The 15,775-nt window shown below is 54.3% G+C and overlaps 7 protein-coding genes across 7 annotated transcripts; 3 read left to right on the top strand and 4 right to left on the bottom strand.

Annotated features, from left to right (window-relative positions):
* Positions 1 to 809: 809 nt before the first annotated feature.
* J7T54_008038 (uncharacterized protein) lies at positions 810 to 2,592 on the bottom strand (the record flags this gene model as incomplete). Its single annotated transcript, XM_051502628.1, has 4 exons — positions 810 to 1,825; positions 1,878 to 2,130; positions 2,181 to 2,353; positions 2,412 to 2,592. The coding sequence occupies 4 exons, from the start codon at positions 2,590 to 2,592 to the stop codon at positions 810 to 812; spliced, it is 1,623 nt and encodes a 540-aa protein (XP_051365800.1).
* A 1,114-nt stretch (positions 2,593 to 3,706) lies between these two features.
* J7T54_008037 (uncharacterized protein) lies at positions 3,707 to 5,009 on the top strand (the record flags this gene model as incomplete). Its single annotated transcript, XM_051502627.1, has 2 exons — positions 3,707 to 3,874; positions 3,924 to 5,009. 2 exons carry the CDS (start codon positions 3,707 to 3,709, stop codon positions 5,007 to 5,009), a joined length of 1,254 nt encoding a protein of 417 aa, XP_051365799.1.
* Positions 5,010 to 5,659: 650 nt separating this feature from the next.
* J7T54_008036 (peroxisomal copper amine oxidase) lies at positions 5,660 to 7,848 on the bottom strand (the record flags this gene model as incomplete). Its single annotated transcript, XM_051502624.1, has 5 exons — positions 5,660 to 5,970; positions 6,028 to 6,508; positions 6,564 to 6,885; positions 6,934 to 7,499; positions 7,555 to 7,848. The coding sequence occupies 5 exons, from the start codon at positions 7,846 to 7,848 to the stop codon at positions 5,660 to 5,662; spliced, it is 1,974 nt and encodes a 657-aa protein (XP_051365798.1).
* A 608-nt stretch (positions 7,849 to 8,456) lies between these two features.
* J7T54_008035 (2-mannosyltransferase) lies at positions 8,457 to 9,383 on the bottom strand (the record flags this gene model as incomplete). The annotated part of the gene is made up of 1 exon (XM_051502623.1): positions 8,457 to 9,383. The coding sequence occupies one exon, from the start codon at positions 9,381 to 9,383 to the stop codon at positions 8,457 to 8,459; it is 927 nt and encodes a 308-aa protein (XP_051365797.1).
* Positions 9,384 to 9,954: 571 nt separating this feature from the next.
* On the top strand, positions 9,955 to 10,581 carry J7T54_008034 (ethanolamine utilization protein; the record flags this gene model as incomplete). Its single annotated transcript, XM_051502622.1, has 2 exons — positions 9,955 to 9,963; positions 10,189 to 10,581. 2 exons carry the CDS (start codon positions 9,955 to 9,957, stop codon positions 10,579 to 10,581), a joined length of 402 nt encoding a protein of 133 aa, XP_051365796.1.
* A 143-nt stretch (positions 10,582 to 10,724) lies between these two features.
* On the bottom strand, positions 10,725 to 11,747 carry J7T54_008033 (C6 zinc finger domain containing protein; the record flags this gene model as incomplete). Its single annotated transcript, XM_051502621.1, has 1 exon — positions 10,725 to 11,747. The coding sequence occupies one exon, from the start codon at positions 11,745 to 11,747 to the stop codon at positions 10,725 to 10,727; it is 1,023 nt and encodes a 340-aa protein (XP_051365795.1).
* Positions 11,748 to 13,984: 2,237 nt separating this feature from the next.
* Positions 13,985 to 14,866, top strand: J7T54_008032 (54S ribosomal protein L2-like protein; the record flags this gene model as incomplete). Its single annotated transcript, XM_051502620.1, has 2 exons — positions 13,985 to 14,210; positions 14,259 to 14,866. The coding sequence occupies 2 exons, from the start codon at positions 13,985 to 13,987 to the stop codon at positions 14,864 to 14,866; spliced, it is 834 nt and encodes a 277-aa protein (XP_051365794.1).
* Positions 14,867 to 15,775: the final 909 nt, after the last annotated feature.

Below are 15,775 nucleotides of genomic sequence, written 5' to 3'. Positions count from 1 at the left end.
GGGGGGAAGACAGGCCCAGGTCAGAGGTCGAGTAAGTCGACCCTTCCCCGGAGGTTGCTGTCCGGAAGGACGTCCATGTCAATACAATACAGTGTGAGGATGATGCGTCATGGGCTGCCGGTTTCCTTTGTCGCCGCCAGCGCCAGGCGGCACGTATTCAAGTGTCGATTTGGGGCACGATCTGAGCATCGCGATGTCGATGAAGTCATAGGTCATGTCTTCGAGAGGTCCAGCACAGATTCAGGCCCTTGGGAATGAACTCGGTCCCGGCCTGCGGATGCCCCGGGAGGTGGGGCGTCAGCGGGCTATCTGCTCCACAGGTATTACACATCCTACGGCTGTTAGTGCCCTATTCCTACGCGCCAAGGTCCGGAGCTGATTCTCCAGGGGCGGCGTTGTTATCGGCGATCACTGCCACCACATGACATTCAGTCTCATTCTATACGTATCGCCCTCCCCCGGAACTGAGGGCTCACGGGCAGATCGATGCCGGTCTCGTTGCATGCGTCGCGCGTACCCTGCGCGTGCAGCCTGGATGAACAATCATCAGGCTTCATGCATGTGCTGTCGCCATACGGCTCACGGTGTGATCACAACGTACGACAGCGGATGCACTTGGGCAGCCAACCTACCCTACAAGTATGCAGCTCACCCCGTACGTATGTTCCGCCACAATAACGATGGGTACATAGAGTATTGTCCATTGAGGATTTCCGTGCGGTCTACGCAAAAGTCACGTCTCGAGATGCTCATGAGCAGGACATCAGCGACGAAATTCCAGGTCCAAGGCTCGGCTATCCCTCCAACGCTCAATATGTCGCGTCCAGGTCCGCGATGACTCTTCTCATATCGTCTCTCCGCTTCAGTCTCAGTTCCACGCCTGATTGTCGTGGGAAGATACTGTTGTGGATCGACCACTCCTTGTCCGCATCTGCAAGCTCAAACTCGAAGATGCGTATCATCGTCGCGACCGTCTTGCAGACCTCCAACCTGCCCAGGTTCATCCCCATGCATTTCCTCGAGCCCGCGCCAAACGACAGATCCGCATTGTTCAGCCTCTGCATGCGCTGCGCGAATGCGTCGTCGGACTCGGCGTCACCTTGAAGCCACCTCTCAGGCCTGAATTCCTCCGCGTCGGGGCCCCAGACTTCCTTGTTGCGGTGCAGCACGTATGCGTTGAAGCCAACGGCTGTGCCCCGGGGCACAAAGGACCCGTCTGGGAGCGTCAACCCCCCCTCAGGCACATAGCGCTCTTGCGGCATGCAGTTGCCTGGCAGGCAGCGGAAACACTCGCGGCTCACCGCCTCGAGATATGGTAGCTGTCGTGCTTCTGCATAGGGCGTGGGAAGCGTCGAGAAGCTTGCATTCAGAATCTCCTTCTCCAAGCGCTTGTAAACCTGGGGGTGCTTCAGCATCAGGTAGAATACGGAACGGAGGCTGCACGCTGTCGTGTCCGCCCCAGCGGCAATGTTGACAAGCATGTATGAGAGAATCCGATACACATCGACAATCTCGGGATGCTTCTGCTGCGCTTCCAGGTAGCAGTCGAGAAAGTCCGGCTTGGCGGGATCATGCTTGTCCTCGCCCTTCATGCGACCCATGAGATGGCCCAGGCCCAGGTTGGTGATCGCACCAAAGGTGGGAGGGCCGATGCGATACACAGGATTCTTGTCAAACAGCTTGTCGAGCTTTGGGTTCATACCCACTGTGACGAGGTAGTCCATGGCCTTTTCCGACGTGCGGAGGGATCCGTCGAAATCATGCCCCTTTTCGAGGTACCCAACTCGTTGACTCCACGTAGTCTTGGCCACAGCGTCCCAAGCATCTTTAAGTTCAGCTGTGGGGGATCCCAATGAAAAGAGTGCCTGCTCACGTACAGTAATTCATCCAGGAGCTAAAGTCGAATGCTTCGCCGTATCCATCCTCGGCCGCAAAGCGCTCGTCGAAAACTCGCACCAAGGACGCCAGCACGGCATCCACGTGCGGTTCGAACTGAGCCACGCCGGCTGCGGAAAAGTACTTGGCGATGGGCTTCTTGATCCTGGCATGCTCGGCAGCACGCACCTCGGAGAAGATATTGAAGAACAGTTTGCCGTCGACCATGGCGCCACTGACGGCATGCCACTCCGTCTGTTGGAGTCAGACCAATGTACGCTGACGATACAATCGTCTCGACGAACCTTTTGCCACACGCCCTGCACGTCGAAGCAGGTCTTGATGAGGGAGGAGTAGTCGACGTCGAGGTAGTTGGGGCCCATACGAACGACGGGGCCGTACTGCTCGTGCAGCTTCTTACTGACGAGGTGCATCTTGCCCGTGTACGCATAGTACATGCGGTAGAAGTTGGTCCATGCTTCCCATGTCAGTATGGCCGCGCAATCGAACCTCTAGGGAGAAAGAAACTTAATTACCTCCTAAGAACGGTCCAGGGTACCTCTTGAGCGGTGATGAGGAGTACTGGACTCCATACCAGAGCAAGGCTGATACGACGGGCGCGAGCAAGACCAAAATAGCAGCGCTTCTCATAGACTGGCCAATTTCCAGATAGCTCGACGATAACTCCTCGTCTCGGTACGTGGCATTGTCACTCATGGTGGCGGATGGTCAAACAGTCGTCACGCGGAGAGCTTTCTTCTCTCAAGTATGAGAGAGAAAAGTAAGGCTCGTCCAGAACCTTTATGCAACCAGTATCCCCTACTTCTATAATAAAGCTATGGGACGGGGCGAAAAGAGGCATTTCCGCCGGCTGGGGTAGCTGTCGCCTGCATGTTACTATGCGGCTACCGGCAACAGGCATGCTGCCCCGAGGTTATGAAGCGTCAAAAACGCCCTCCGAGTCCAAGTTTCCGCGCGCTATCGTTCTTTTTATGCTTTTACTCATTGCAGCTTTAATGAATGTGACAGGTCTTTCTGCAAGCAGGGGTGCAGGATCACGAACGCCCCCCGCCAACATTGAAGATTTGATGTTCGAACAGAGCATCTTGTTAATGGAGGAAAATATCAGAATTTCAACACTGCCCGAGAGTGGTCCGATAACGCCTAACAGTTCTTCATGCGATGCTGGCGTTCCCAGGGAGCAACCATGGCTAAGCTTTGTGATGCAGGGCTATCTGCCAAGACTGTCGCCGACTCCCCTGCAGAGGCTTGCGACCAACCGCATACAATATTTGCCTCATGAGATAACTGTGGAAAGAGGGACAGGGCGACTTCATATTCTCTAGACGGGAGGAGACCCGAATCACGTTCTCAAATGGTCTGCATGTGCGGAATGTGTTCTACCGAGGAATGTACTGTCTCTCCATTCGGGCGCTTGTGTCACGAAGAATGGCTGGTCTTGCGCTCAACATACACTGAAGGCTATCTTGTGTCCTTTATAAAATCGCAGATCTTATAATCAATTCACAAAAGGCATACGGGGGGAAAATAACTCGGCTGGAGACCCTGCTGGATTTGGTGTTGGTCGCCGCGACGAACCGTCACCCCTGAAGCACGGAAAGAAACCTGGAGCCACGTCGATTCCAAGACATTGTGCCGCAAAGTGACAGTAGGCTATTGCCATGCTTGGTGTTCCAAATGAGGCTCACAGTCTTAGCAAGCCGTGGATCAGGAGATGCACTCCTGGCCTTTGACTTGCAACTATAGAATCCCCTGGGTCCTTGTCTCTTAGCCTTCACCAGTCTAGAAAAAAATCTCAGCTTCAAAGAACATGGACCAGAGTCTCAAGCCCGGCATTGGAGGCTTGGCGCCGTCCACGTTGGGTGTTCTCTGGAGCCTGACAGGCATCACCTTGATCTTCGTCCTTCTTCGACTCTATACGCGCGTCAAAGTCGTGCAGTCGTATGGGATGGATGATCACTTTTTCAACGCCTCCTTCGTACGTTATATACCTCGGATGGTGAGGTAGGCTGACCTCCTCCACCTAGGTGACCTTTGTAGTCTACGATATCATGATGACCATCTCCTCGACCTACGGATTTGGTCGCGACATGGACGATATTATCAACGATCTCGGACCCGTAGCGGGCATGGAAGCCATCACAAAGGCGATTCTCTACTCAGCCATCGGGCAGACGGTACTCGTCGTCGGCACGGTCCTGTCGAAAACGTCACTCGCCCTTTTCCTTCTTCGCCTCGTCACGACGCGTCGAAGCCAGATCGCCATCTGGGTCCCCGACTTCTTTCTCGCCACGGCCGTCGTTGCCTCTCTCTTTGTCTTCTGGTTCTCCTGCCAGCCGGTGGCCTACCTCTGGGACCGTCGACTCGATGGGAAATGCACAATTGACCCCGGTCCGATCGCGACGTATGCCGGCGGCTGGTCTGTGGTTCTAGATATCTGGTACGCCGCATTCCCGTGGTTTTTCCTCTGGAAACTCAATATGCCACGGAAGGAGAAGTGGCTCATTGCTGGTTCGATGAGCCTCGGCGTTTTCGCTGCGGCATGCGGCATCAAACGCGCAGTCGAGCTGAAGCATCTGGGCAGCCCGAACTATCTGAAAGACGTGGTGGGTATTATTATATGGCATGCAGCGGAGCTCTGCACGACAATGGTCTGCATCGGCATCCCGGTCTGCATCGGCATCCCGGTCTGCAGACCTCTTTACATGAGGTGGCTCGACGGTTGGGTTTCGACAAAGGAAAGTGGCGAGAGCAACAGTCAGCGAGGCGGGTGGAAGAAGGATAATGGAGATGACTCGGGTAACAGCGACGGGATCTTCGCCATGCATACAATCGGCGGCAGTGGCTTTAAGGGGCAGAAAGCCACACGCGACGGGCGTGGAGTGACGGTGACGACAGAGGATGTTGACTGGCGAGAAGACCTTGGGCCCTCCAAAGAGAGAACCATCTCTGTTGGCGCCGCGGGATACCTAAATTCGAACCACGATTCCATCCTACGAAACGAACCGGGATCTGGAGACAACGAGGACATGGATAGAGGCCCGTCGAGGATCGCAGTCAGAACTGACTTTCATGTAGAAGTGGTCGGAGCCACGGGACGAGAACTTGGCTAGGTAACTTCAGGGCGTTTGTTTTCAGAGGAAAACTGAGACAACGGGCACAAAATGTACAACTATAGAAAAGCTTGGGTTAAGGCTTGCTACATTTGGTTCGAAATGCGTGCTTCGGTGCCGAGTCAGTCGGGGATCAACCGGACAGCAGCGCCCGAAGCGGACGAACCATTGGGTTGAAGGAGTCAGGACCCTGCAGCGATCTTCAACACTATCGGACCCGATGCTTGGCCGCTCTGTCAGCTATCAGGATTCATTCGGACAGTCGGTTATCGAAGGAAGGCCTTCAGACCGACCGTTTGATTAGCAGCTATACGAGATATGATTGATGCAAGAGTCAGTATACTATACTTCGAAAGTACTCTATATTCGCTCCGAGGTGAGAAGTCGCTGTCACGAGAAAGAGAGCGGACTGACATCTTCGAAGTTGCTGTCCTCGGCTCTGAGAAAGACTACGACCGCATCCTGAAGGACCAAATGCGAGACTCAAAATCAAAGAACCCCTGGATCCTTCTGACAAGATTAGGGCTTTATAGAGTATTATAAAACATGCAAACCCCCGAGAAGCGATCGACATGAGCATGCGACATTGAGCTTAAATACATTCTACATCATTACCATTGTCCCATGCGCACTTCAACACCATGATCGGCTCACAGCCTGGGAGGTGGTCCCTCTGCGCTGACCTGGCTCGGCATCACCGACCGCTGCGGTGGCACGTCCATGACCGGGTTGCTGGCGAAGAAATTGCGTGGCCGCAGCAGAAGAGTCATGGGCTCAACTGGCATGACAGGAAAGTCTTCGGGCGCCGGGAAGTGGACCAGGCCAAAGGTGTGCCACAGCACCACGTCTTCGTCGTCGACGCTCTCCTTGCCGTCGCCAATCCATTCGGGCAGGCCAACATCGGTCTCACCAGAGGTCTGTGGCACATGAAGACCAGCAGGCCAGAGCTGATCATCTCGATCTAGACAGGGGTCAATTAGTGAATGGGAGGTCAGGCGGAGGAAGCACTGTAACTTACACTTGGTAACATGCACCGCGTGGCGAGCAAAGCCAGCGCGCTTGTGCACCAGAGAACCTGGCCTGGGTAGAAGCCCCGGGATTTCTCTACTGACGAGCTTGTAGGTTGCAGGCTTTTTGCTGTACGGGTGAATCTTGGACGTGTTGGAGATATCCCAGGTGCGCACGGTGGCGCCGTTGTAGTCGGTCTTGGCCTCTCCAGTGGTGGCTAGTTTGGTCTTCTTTGCATAGAATGCGTTGCCGTATTTGTTAGATGCACTCCCTACCGGTTCCTCTGAAGGCATTGCATCGACCATAAAGACGGTGTTCTTTGGTCCATCCACGTTGGCGTCGATGCGCATGCAGAAGAGGTGCTGATGGTTGTGGGCGTTAACGCCGGGATATACCTCAGTGCCCCAGCCGTTGGTGTCTTCGCCAGGGTTGATGGAGTACGTATTTAGAATGCCTGTCAGCTTGATCTCGGGCTGAATGGTGCCGTCTTGCTACAAGGCAGTCAGTGGGTGACACCACGAGTTGAGCGCTGCGATTCGGACGTACATGGAAGATCCACTGGACCGCGTACTCGTAATTGGCAGCAGTGAAGATCTGCTGGAGGATGAGTTTCCGGGCGCGCGTGACAATGGTCGAATCATCACGGAAGTCGGTGTGCTTGAAGAGCAAGCCATTGTCTTCCTCGTGGATGCAAATGGCGTTCTTGATGTAACGCACTTGGCCATCCTGGGTGGGGAACTCGGCATCAAGGTATCGAATGTACCCTTTGCAGTCACAGCCCAGCTTGAGACTGTTGGTCATGTACCCAGCGCCATATTCGCCCAAGTCGAAAGCATGCTTCCTCTGATGTGGGTGGTCTGGGTTGCCGCTGCGAACTGTTAGCTCAGGAACAGGCGCTTTCTATCTTGGGGCTTACTAGGGAACGACCATTTCAACAAGAGAGAGCCTGTAAAAGATGTCTCTAATGTTGCCCTTGTCGTTGTATGTAATGTTGTTCAGTACGATGCCCTCGCGGTAGTTGAAGCCGATGTGGAACTTCCAATTCTGCCACTCCATCTCGCGACCACTCAGCTTGAACGAAGGACCCTCCGGCTGTGTGATCTCCAGAGGCTTGATATCGCTTCGATACCCGCCAGCCCTCTCCACAGCAGCGGGCGTGTAGTTGATCTCGGCCTCGCGTCTCAGGGGTCGCCGAGTGGTGGGGACGTCAATGTGCACAATAGACCCCTTTTCCGAGTCGTAGATGGGACAGAAGTCGAGCGGATACTGGTACTGGCAATCGTCGACGTGAGGTCGGAAATACATTAGGGCTTGCTGGAAGCGCGCGTTGCTGCCAAAGCGCTCATCGTACCCGATTGTCCAGGGGTCGCAGTAGACTTTGTGCATCTCGTCTTCGCCAATGCCGCTCAGCTTACACTGCTCAATGACCTTGGGGTCAGTTCGAACAACATGCTCGACACCTTGAAGCTCCTCCAGGGTGATCTTGAAAACGGTCAGTCTATCACGCTGGCTTGATCTGGGTGTGGAGATTGCTCACAATAGGCTGCAAACCGTCAAGCCACTTCCACTGTTCAATTTTCCTCGTGCGCAAGTCAACCAGACCATCGCCGACCTTGCCACCAGGGGCGATCACTGTGACCTCTGCCACACGAGGAGGCTTAGGGGCAGAGGAAGGTTTGGCAAGCCACTTTGTCATGACGGCCTTGCGCGGCTCCTGGAGGGAAATGACATTGAACTTGACATTCTTATGAGAGGATGTGACGACTTTGACGACAAGCTTGATCTCGTCGGCTGACAGAGGATCAAGTGGATGGGGTCCTGAGGGCGTCATGTTTGTGGGCTGGACTTGGGAAGTGACTGGGAAAGATGCGAGTGTGATTCTAGGAACTTGAAAAGAATGGGTTCAGGCTCGCCGTGAATCGAGCATCTTTAAACAAGATTCACTCGGTCTGATGGAATTCACTATGTTACATATCTAATCAAGATCAGCAGACGCCTCTATCGAATGCTATCTATGGATGCTTATCGTGCTTACCAGCTACCCTGTCATGGCGCGCCGTGTCTAATTACCGCTCTGGGAAATTATAGCCAGCAATGCGGGGTGGAAACGGCGCTAGGGACGTTGGTGCGTCGGAGTCCGAGTCCGATGATCGGACAGGTGAAGTGATCTATTCATGGACATCGAGTCAACCACACAACTGGGTAATGTGATCATCTGCATGTGCCGTGGCGCAATGAGGCTTCACCGTGAAGCAGGATTGTTCGGTTGTTTTCGTCTGAGTCCGCTACCAATGCATCCATCACAGATCATACAGTAAATTTCGAGACAGAATTGTCGTAAATTTCCATTACCCTCACTATTCTACATGTTGAATACATGTTCATCATAAGCAGCGGTAAAGGGTGAATCGAATCCACGTTGTATAAATTAATGACACACTACCAAGGATATTTCCGAACCTCGTCCTCCTTCTCCAGGTCAAGTCCATCATCCACCTGCTCCTTATGTTTCTCGTCCAGAAAGTCCAACAGCACAGCCGCATACTCTTCCTTGCCCTTGTAGCTTGACACGAGCTCGTCCCAGCTGCGCACTGCGCTCGCCAATCTTCCGGGGACATAGGGCTCCTTGGCCATCTCAGTGACTGGCACAAGGTATGTCCTGATCGTGAAGGCGACAGCTCTGGTCTTTGGCAGTCTGCGTAGCGTCTGCCGCTCGGAGCGAAACCAGTGGTGCTCAATGGCCTTTTCCGTCGGCGCCGTCCCTCGGGCGACCTTTTGGGCATCTTCGTCGCCCATGCTGGAACTCCACCCAAGGCCGTCGTCGACTTGGAAAAAGTAGTTGTTCCGCGCGTGGAACGTGTCGCACTTCATACGGCGAAAGAACTTGTTCATGGACGTCTCGAGCTTCTCTCTGAAGTGGGGGACGTCGCCAGAGGTGTGCACATCGGAGAGGGTCATGCCAAACTTGTCCGACAGTCTCCAGAAACCGGCCAGAAGGATGGAACCGGCAAGGAGGCGGTACTGCCCATCGGGCTGCTCCAGCAGCACGGCAAGGTCGTCTTGCACAAGACGCCCACAGATGGCCATGGGGTCTTCCCTCAGGGGACGCTCGACAACGTTGAACGATTCCCCTGACCAGAGATTGTCGATACCCTCGCGTGTGCGTTTGTACAGGCTGGGATAGCGAGCTGGCAAGTAGGCCGTCAGCTCTTCCAAGAGCTCGATAGCAGCGTCCAATGCTTCGGGCGCTGTCTTGACACACTTGTCCCCGCGCTCTTCGATGCGAGCCGCCTTTTCTGCGTGGTACTTGGGGAACTCATTGTCCAGTTCGATCCACCCGTGCGGATGAACTGTCCGAAGACCCATCGTCATCTGGTACTTTGGGCCGTAGCGAAAGGCCCTGTAGGGCAGCGGCTTTGTCTCAAAGACCGACCAGTCTGGATAGGGAGGCGGAGTGGGGGTCTTGTAGATCTCTTGGTAGGTACGTGGTCCTCCCGCTTTCTCACTGCCTAGGTGAGCCAAGGGGGCTCGACCAGAAGGATGTCGTGTTGCTCGGCGCCCATGAGATAGCCGTAGGATTATATAAATTCCAAAGGCAACAATGCCAAACAGCACTGCAGAAGCAGCAGTTGCGGTCGACAGCAATTGATTGGTATAAGCCATGATGGGACAATTTCGGTTGAGCTAATGAATGATCGTGACAAGACGAACCACGAACCACGAACCTCGACGGACAATTTGAAGACTGCCCGTGTACAACACGGCAGCCCCGCGTGCATGTCTCTTACTTATCTACTTGCTAGCATCATGGATCACCAACGAGGGGCAGATTTTGTGTGATGTCGTAAACCTTCCAGGCTTATCTCAGCTTGTTGAATGGTGGGCCTGCGGAGGGGGCTGCGATTGCGCCTCCCACACAGTGACACACCCTCCTCGCATGGCCCGTGTAAGTTTACCTAAACCGGTAAGAAATGAAGCCTCATAGTGAACTACGATACATAGCGATATCGCCTGTCCTCCCCCACTGATAAGTTGCAGCTAGGTCTCCCATTGTAATTACCCTTTTCGGAGCAGCTCGAAGTATATATGCTGCGAGCTTCATCGTCACTAAGAACACTTCTAGCCATAGTACCTATAGGATACTCAAAATCCCCTTGCGATCCACACTTAGTTGAACATCAACTTGGTCGATACTATCATGGCTTCAGAAGCCACTGCCTTCCAACTGTACCCGCAAGCCCAGTCAAAGTTCGAAATTCCCCTTCTGGCTGGCGACAATGCCTACCTCGGCGATGTCTTCAGCAGCGACAAGACCTCTCCAACCCCCATATCGTGTGGCTTCTTCCGCCTGACACCAGGCGAACCTCTGGTGTACACCTACAAGTACGACGAAATGAAGATCTTCCTTGAAGGCGACTACACAATCACCGACGCGACTGGGCAGACTGCGGAGGCCAAGGGGGGAGATGTCGTCTTTTTCCCCAAAGGATCGACGATTACGTTCACAACCAAAACGGGTGGGATGGCGTTTTACGTTGGCCAGAGGAAGATGAACGACTTTTGATAGACGGCATTGCACGTAGCAACGTACTTTGGTAAATTTGGAGACTCAATGGACCATGATCTCAATGCAGTCCTCCGGTGTGACTTGTAGGCGCATTAAACCCAGGAACATATTGGTCCCCCAGATTGCATGTGCGCGCTGTTTTAACCAAACAAAGACCTCAGACCCGTCTTCTCCATCACGTCAAACCAATGGACAGATGTACTTCCGGCAGGCTCCGCATCGTACGCCGCCCAAACCGCCTTCAGCAACTGTGCGGTGACAATGATCGGGTTCGGATGAAGTGTACGCTTCAAGAGGTCGAGCCGAGCATTAATAAAGTTCCGAGCCTCATCAACGTCCATGGCGGTTCCTGGCGTGTGCTCGTCGGTAGCGTCTTCGTCGGCTCCCACGTCTATTTGATCAACGTAGGCCATCATATCTACTTGTCCGTCTTTCATGCCTGACGGCGTGGCAGGCCTGAGAATGCAAAGTCCGCTAAAGGCTGTGTCTATCGCAACGGAAGAGTCCCTTCGTAGACCGGCGCCTGCGCAAATGTACAGCAAAGGCTGCATCATTCGCGATCCGGATTCGGGGGGAATCTGCTCCAGAACATTAACAAGCCGCAAAGCCAGAGGCACTATCCACTTGTTCCAGGGGACGTCTTCTGCTTGGTTCAAATTTCTTTCGTGGGGGAGCCGCAGGGACACGAGATCTGGGAAGGTGATATATAACTGGAGGAGCGCAGCCAGTTGATAGGCCTCAGCCACGAGCACTAGATGTGACCGTGGCGTTCGCGTATCACCAGTGTCGCCTAGATGCGCTGCGGATCCAAAATCAAGGTCGAGGATGCGTTCCTCCAGGTTTCTCGCTTCGTCGATGCGTTGCATGGCTGTCAAGAGGCTACTCGCCCTGCCAGTAGGGTTCGTGATGCCCTGTCGATAGACTCTGCATAAACGCACAGCCTGGCCAAAGAGCTGCGACGACAGAGAGGATATGCCCGTCCATGGATGTGGTAGGGTATCGGCCGCGTTGCCGTCTGGGGTGACTTGAGCAACAGTTGTTTCCCTGCTTTGACGTTCCACTCCCGTCTCTGCCTCATCACAGGCTACCACTGACACAAGCATCTCCCAGTAACCCAGACTCTTTTCAAAGTATTGCAGTATTCGCAGTTGTTCTGCATCCATCAGGAGAGATTGTAGATCGATCTGCTCGAACAAGATCTTCGCTTGTCGCAAGAATGGGGATCCGACCCTCCTCGCATCCAGCCAACACACACTCGTACCTAGGCAGAGGAGACTAAAGAGCGAGGTGGTCGGGATAGAATAGTACAGGGTAGCACTTGACTCGATATCCGCCTGCACCGACGCCACAGCTTTTTTCAGTAGTCTGTGAGCGGGTTGGCGCATTCGAGGTAGACGCGAGCTCATGAAGCTTGCTGCCATGCTCTGCAGACACATGAACACCGGCTCGGAGCTCTGCCAAAGACTCCCCGCCAGCTCGCGATTCATGTTGGAGTTTGAATCAAATCCCGACCATGCCGGACAGACTTCGCCAAACCATTGCCTAATCAGTTCTATCGCTGTATTGGGACTGCCCTCGGAAGGACCAGTTGCCAAGAAGCTCGACCATCGGAGCGCGGAACTGCAATCCATCCCAAAGCCTGCCTCCTGTTGTGATAAGCAGCCTCCCCTCGAGAGCGACGAGTCCTCTTGGGGAGCCACTGCCTGTTTGCACCAGGCAGTATTACTCATCCAGTCAGACTGAGAGACCGGTTCTTCACAATCCTCTATCGGGTGTTGGTCGTCAAACACAGCAAAGGGATCATTCAGTGGTGGAGGGTCGAGGGCGGTGCCATTCGATACTTGAGGGAGGGAGGAGGTCTCTGCACCGCATCTTCTCCCCCTGGTCGCTGTCTGCCCCTCCTCGATAGTCGTCGCTTCATCACAAGCAGGACTGATCGGGGTTGGCTGATGTTTATAGGACCATTTAAGACCATACCCGTAGCCACCACAAGTCCATCCCTTGTCGGCGCATCTACGACAGGCAGGTCGCGCCTCGTCGCATTTGACCTAGCAACCAGTCAGGTCCCGCAACGATAGCCTTTGGAGGCAGACCGACGTGTTTCTCCTTGCACGTCAAACACCCTACTCGTGAACGACGGCCCGACCGAACACGCTTAGGTGATGCTGTCGCTGGAGACTCGGTTGATTTCAGCTTCCGCTTAGAAGTCGAGTCGTTTGGTACGGAGGACATGGCGAAGATGCCTGTATCGGAGCATCTTCAGAAAGAATGGGAGGTGTAGATACTCTACAACGGCAACCCTCAGGTCTTATCTCTATAGCAGTTACACCAAAGCGCACTTGGCAGCGGGGGGAGCAACTACGCCCACGCCCCGCGCGTTAGCGCACGCCACTATCGCGAACGTGCGGCATTGTGGGCGCAGATAGGAACCACACGTTTGTTCAAGAGCGTATTAGAACATTACCCATGTCGAAGATACTGGCCTCAAAGTCGCTCTGCCTCACTCCCCCGGACACTGAGTAAACGTGCGGTAAGGAAGGCACGTTTTCTCGGGCCGTGGTGACCTTACTTTGCACCAAAATGGCATCGAAAGACCGATTGTCATCCGACTGGAAGCACAAGGACCTTCTATCCTCGGCGAATGTGAATCAGAAAACCGACTGTATTCGACTTTTCGCTTGTTGTCCTAGTGGAAGCCACATATACATTCTTCTTGACAGCATAGGCGGGTCAAGCTAGAGCAGTCCTTTCCTCACCAGCTCCATCTTGCGCGCCGCATCGGTGGACTTGTATCCTCCCTTCGACAGGCATACTCGGTGGCCTTCTCCTAGTTCGAACTTGTCCTCGTGGGCATCCCACGCGCAGGGACAGTGGTGGGGGAAGTGAACACAGGCGAGTGTGTCGGGACAGAGATATTTGTCGCACAGGGCTGGTGGTGGTCAGTCCTGCGTTCGTCGCATATAGTGAGGAGAAAGTGTATCACCTTGATCGTAACGTTGGCGGTATAGACCGGCGTCGCTTGGATTGTTGGAGTGCCGTTGCTGCTGTCCTTGGTTGGGCGCGTCGCCGAACATCTGATCGAAGAAGCCACCAAACTGGGCATTAGCCAGTGCAAGAAGAGAAAGAAATGCAATCAAGTAGCGCATTGTGATGTTTGTCCTTCTTTGGCTCTTTCTCTTGCCTTTTCTCCTTGCGACAATCAACAGCAGCAATGGTGAACCTGTGGCGTTGATATTCCCAATGATCTGGCATCTTGAACCGCCTATTATCGATAAGGCACCTGGGCAGGAGCTCGACGACCCACCCAAATGAGTAAGCAGGTGTCCATCAAATTTCGATGGAGGCGCCATGTGCCTCCATCTTCACGCGGCAGGTACAATCAACAACATTGTGCCGTTCAATGCTGGCCATGCGGTTCCTCACGATGCAGCGCCCACTCGTGGCTGCTGCGGGATCGTTCTTCCAGAGCGCGACAAGTCGAACGGTGCCAATTGCCGCCCAGGCTGCGTTGGGCAACACTGCCCTTGTGCAGGGTGTGAGGTATGCCTCCGTCAAGTCTCAAGGAGCCTACAAAAAGAAGAGCAAGAGGGGCATTCCGAAGAAGCTGGGCGCGAAGAGGACTGGCGGTAGGTCTTGAAGTACAATTTGTGCCAAGAGGGTTTCTAACCGGACAGACCAATATGTCATCCCCGGTAACATCATCTACAAGCAGCGCGGTACGCTCTGGTGGCCGGGCGAAAACTGCATCATGGGCCGCGACTTCAGCATTCACGCCATGGCGACTGGCTACGTCAAGTACTACCGCGATCCCCAACGTCACCCCGACCGAAAGTACATCGGCGTCACATTCAACAAGGACGACGTCCTGCCTTATCCTCAGCACGCTGAGCGCCGCCGCCGTCTGGGACTCACGGCGTACCCCATCAAGCCCATCGTCGAAGAGCCGGAGATCTCGCCATCCGGTATCCCATACCAAGTGAACCGTGTCGTCAAGGGCGAGCCGGATCGTCTGTTGCGGCTGCGCAAAGATTATAGTTACCGCGAAGACAACTGGAGGATCGGCCAGTTGGTTAAGACGACCGGCCTCAGAACCAAGCGTTTCCGCACAAGAAAGCAGTACTTCCGATACAGGGCTTGGAGAAGAGAGCGCGAGAAGATTGGGCAGGCCAAGTCGGCAGTGAAGAGAGCGGCTATGAGTGAGGATCCCAACACGGTCAAGGGCAGGCCCCTCAGCAAGAAGCAACAAAAGGCGGCCAAGAAGAAGCAGAAGGCGAAGAAATGATGGATTGGGCCCCCGGATATCGTTGTATAACACCTTGTTGTATATTAGTGGCATAGACCGCGAGCCATTGTAATTTGATCGTATTGATGAGATGCCGCCCACTGCCCATTGTAGAACTTTTCTTTGCGCAGGGTTCTATCGAAATTTCGCGGAGCACCTCGCCGGATAGGAGACGCTCGTTTCACGCGACTAAAAGAGATAATCGAGGCAACGGGCGTGATTGGAAAAGTGCAAGTCGTACCTTCCTAACATTTTGCGCGGGGCGGGTACCTGCGACGACGCGCTTGCCGGCGCGCGCTAACGAGGGTTCATCTTTCCTCTTCAACTTCAACCTCGCACTCATCATTGCCTCTCTTCCCTCTTTCCTCAAGGCACCAATCCAGAATCTACTTGCTCTTCCATCATATTTAAGCCGCTGAAGGCAGACCTTTTTACACTCTGGTCCGCAGGCTCAAGCGCCGTCTAACGGGTCATGGTCTGTTAGGTACACTGATCGCGTGTTTCACGCCTCAGCTTGCGCACTGTAACACAGACTCAGTCTTAACCCACAACACACAAAGACGGCTGTGTCGAAGCATGGCGAGCCCACACAGTTCCGTGCCCTCGTTGAGCGTGACTGGCACAGCGCCTAAAAAGGCCACGATGAAGCGCACGACCACTGCCCCATGGACAGCTGCCGTGCAAGGGAACCGGGCATCTGGAAATACTTCACCTATGGGTAGAGCCGGCGCAAGCCCGCGTGTCAGCAGCGACATTGCAAGCCCCAGCTCGCCTTCCACACCTACACAGGGCGCCACGAAAGCAGCGGTCCCAAAACCAAGCGGACTGTCTCACTCACCCAAGCTGCAGGAACTGCAGAAGAAGTGGGAGCAGGGGAAAGGCAGAGAACATGCCAGGGTCGGTCCTAGC

The sequence above is a fragment of the Emericellopsis cladophorae genome, assembly GCF_022114955.1.
Source record: "Emericellopsis cladophorae strain MUM 19.33 chromosome Unknown NODE_3_length_1261782_cov_116_963312, whole genome shotgun sequence".
NCBI lineage: Eukaryota > Fungi > Ascomycota > Sordariomycetes > Hypocreales > Bionectriaceae > Emericellopsis > Emericellopsis cladophorae.
Note: the sequence above shows the minus strand (reverse complement) of the source record. Positions and strands in the feature narration are given on the sequence as shown.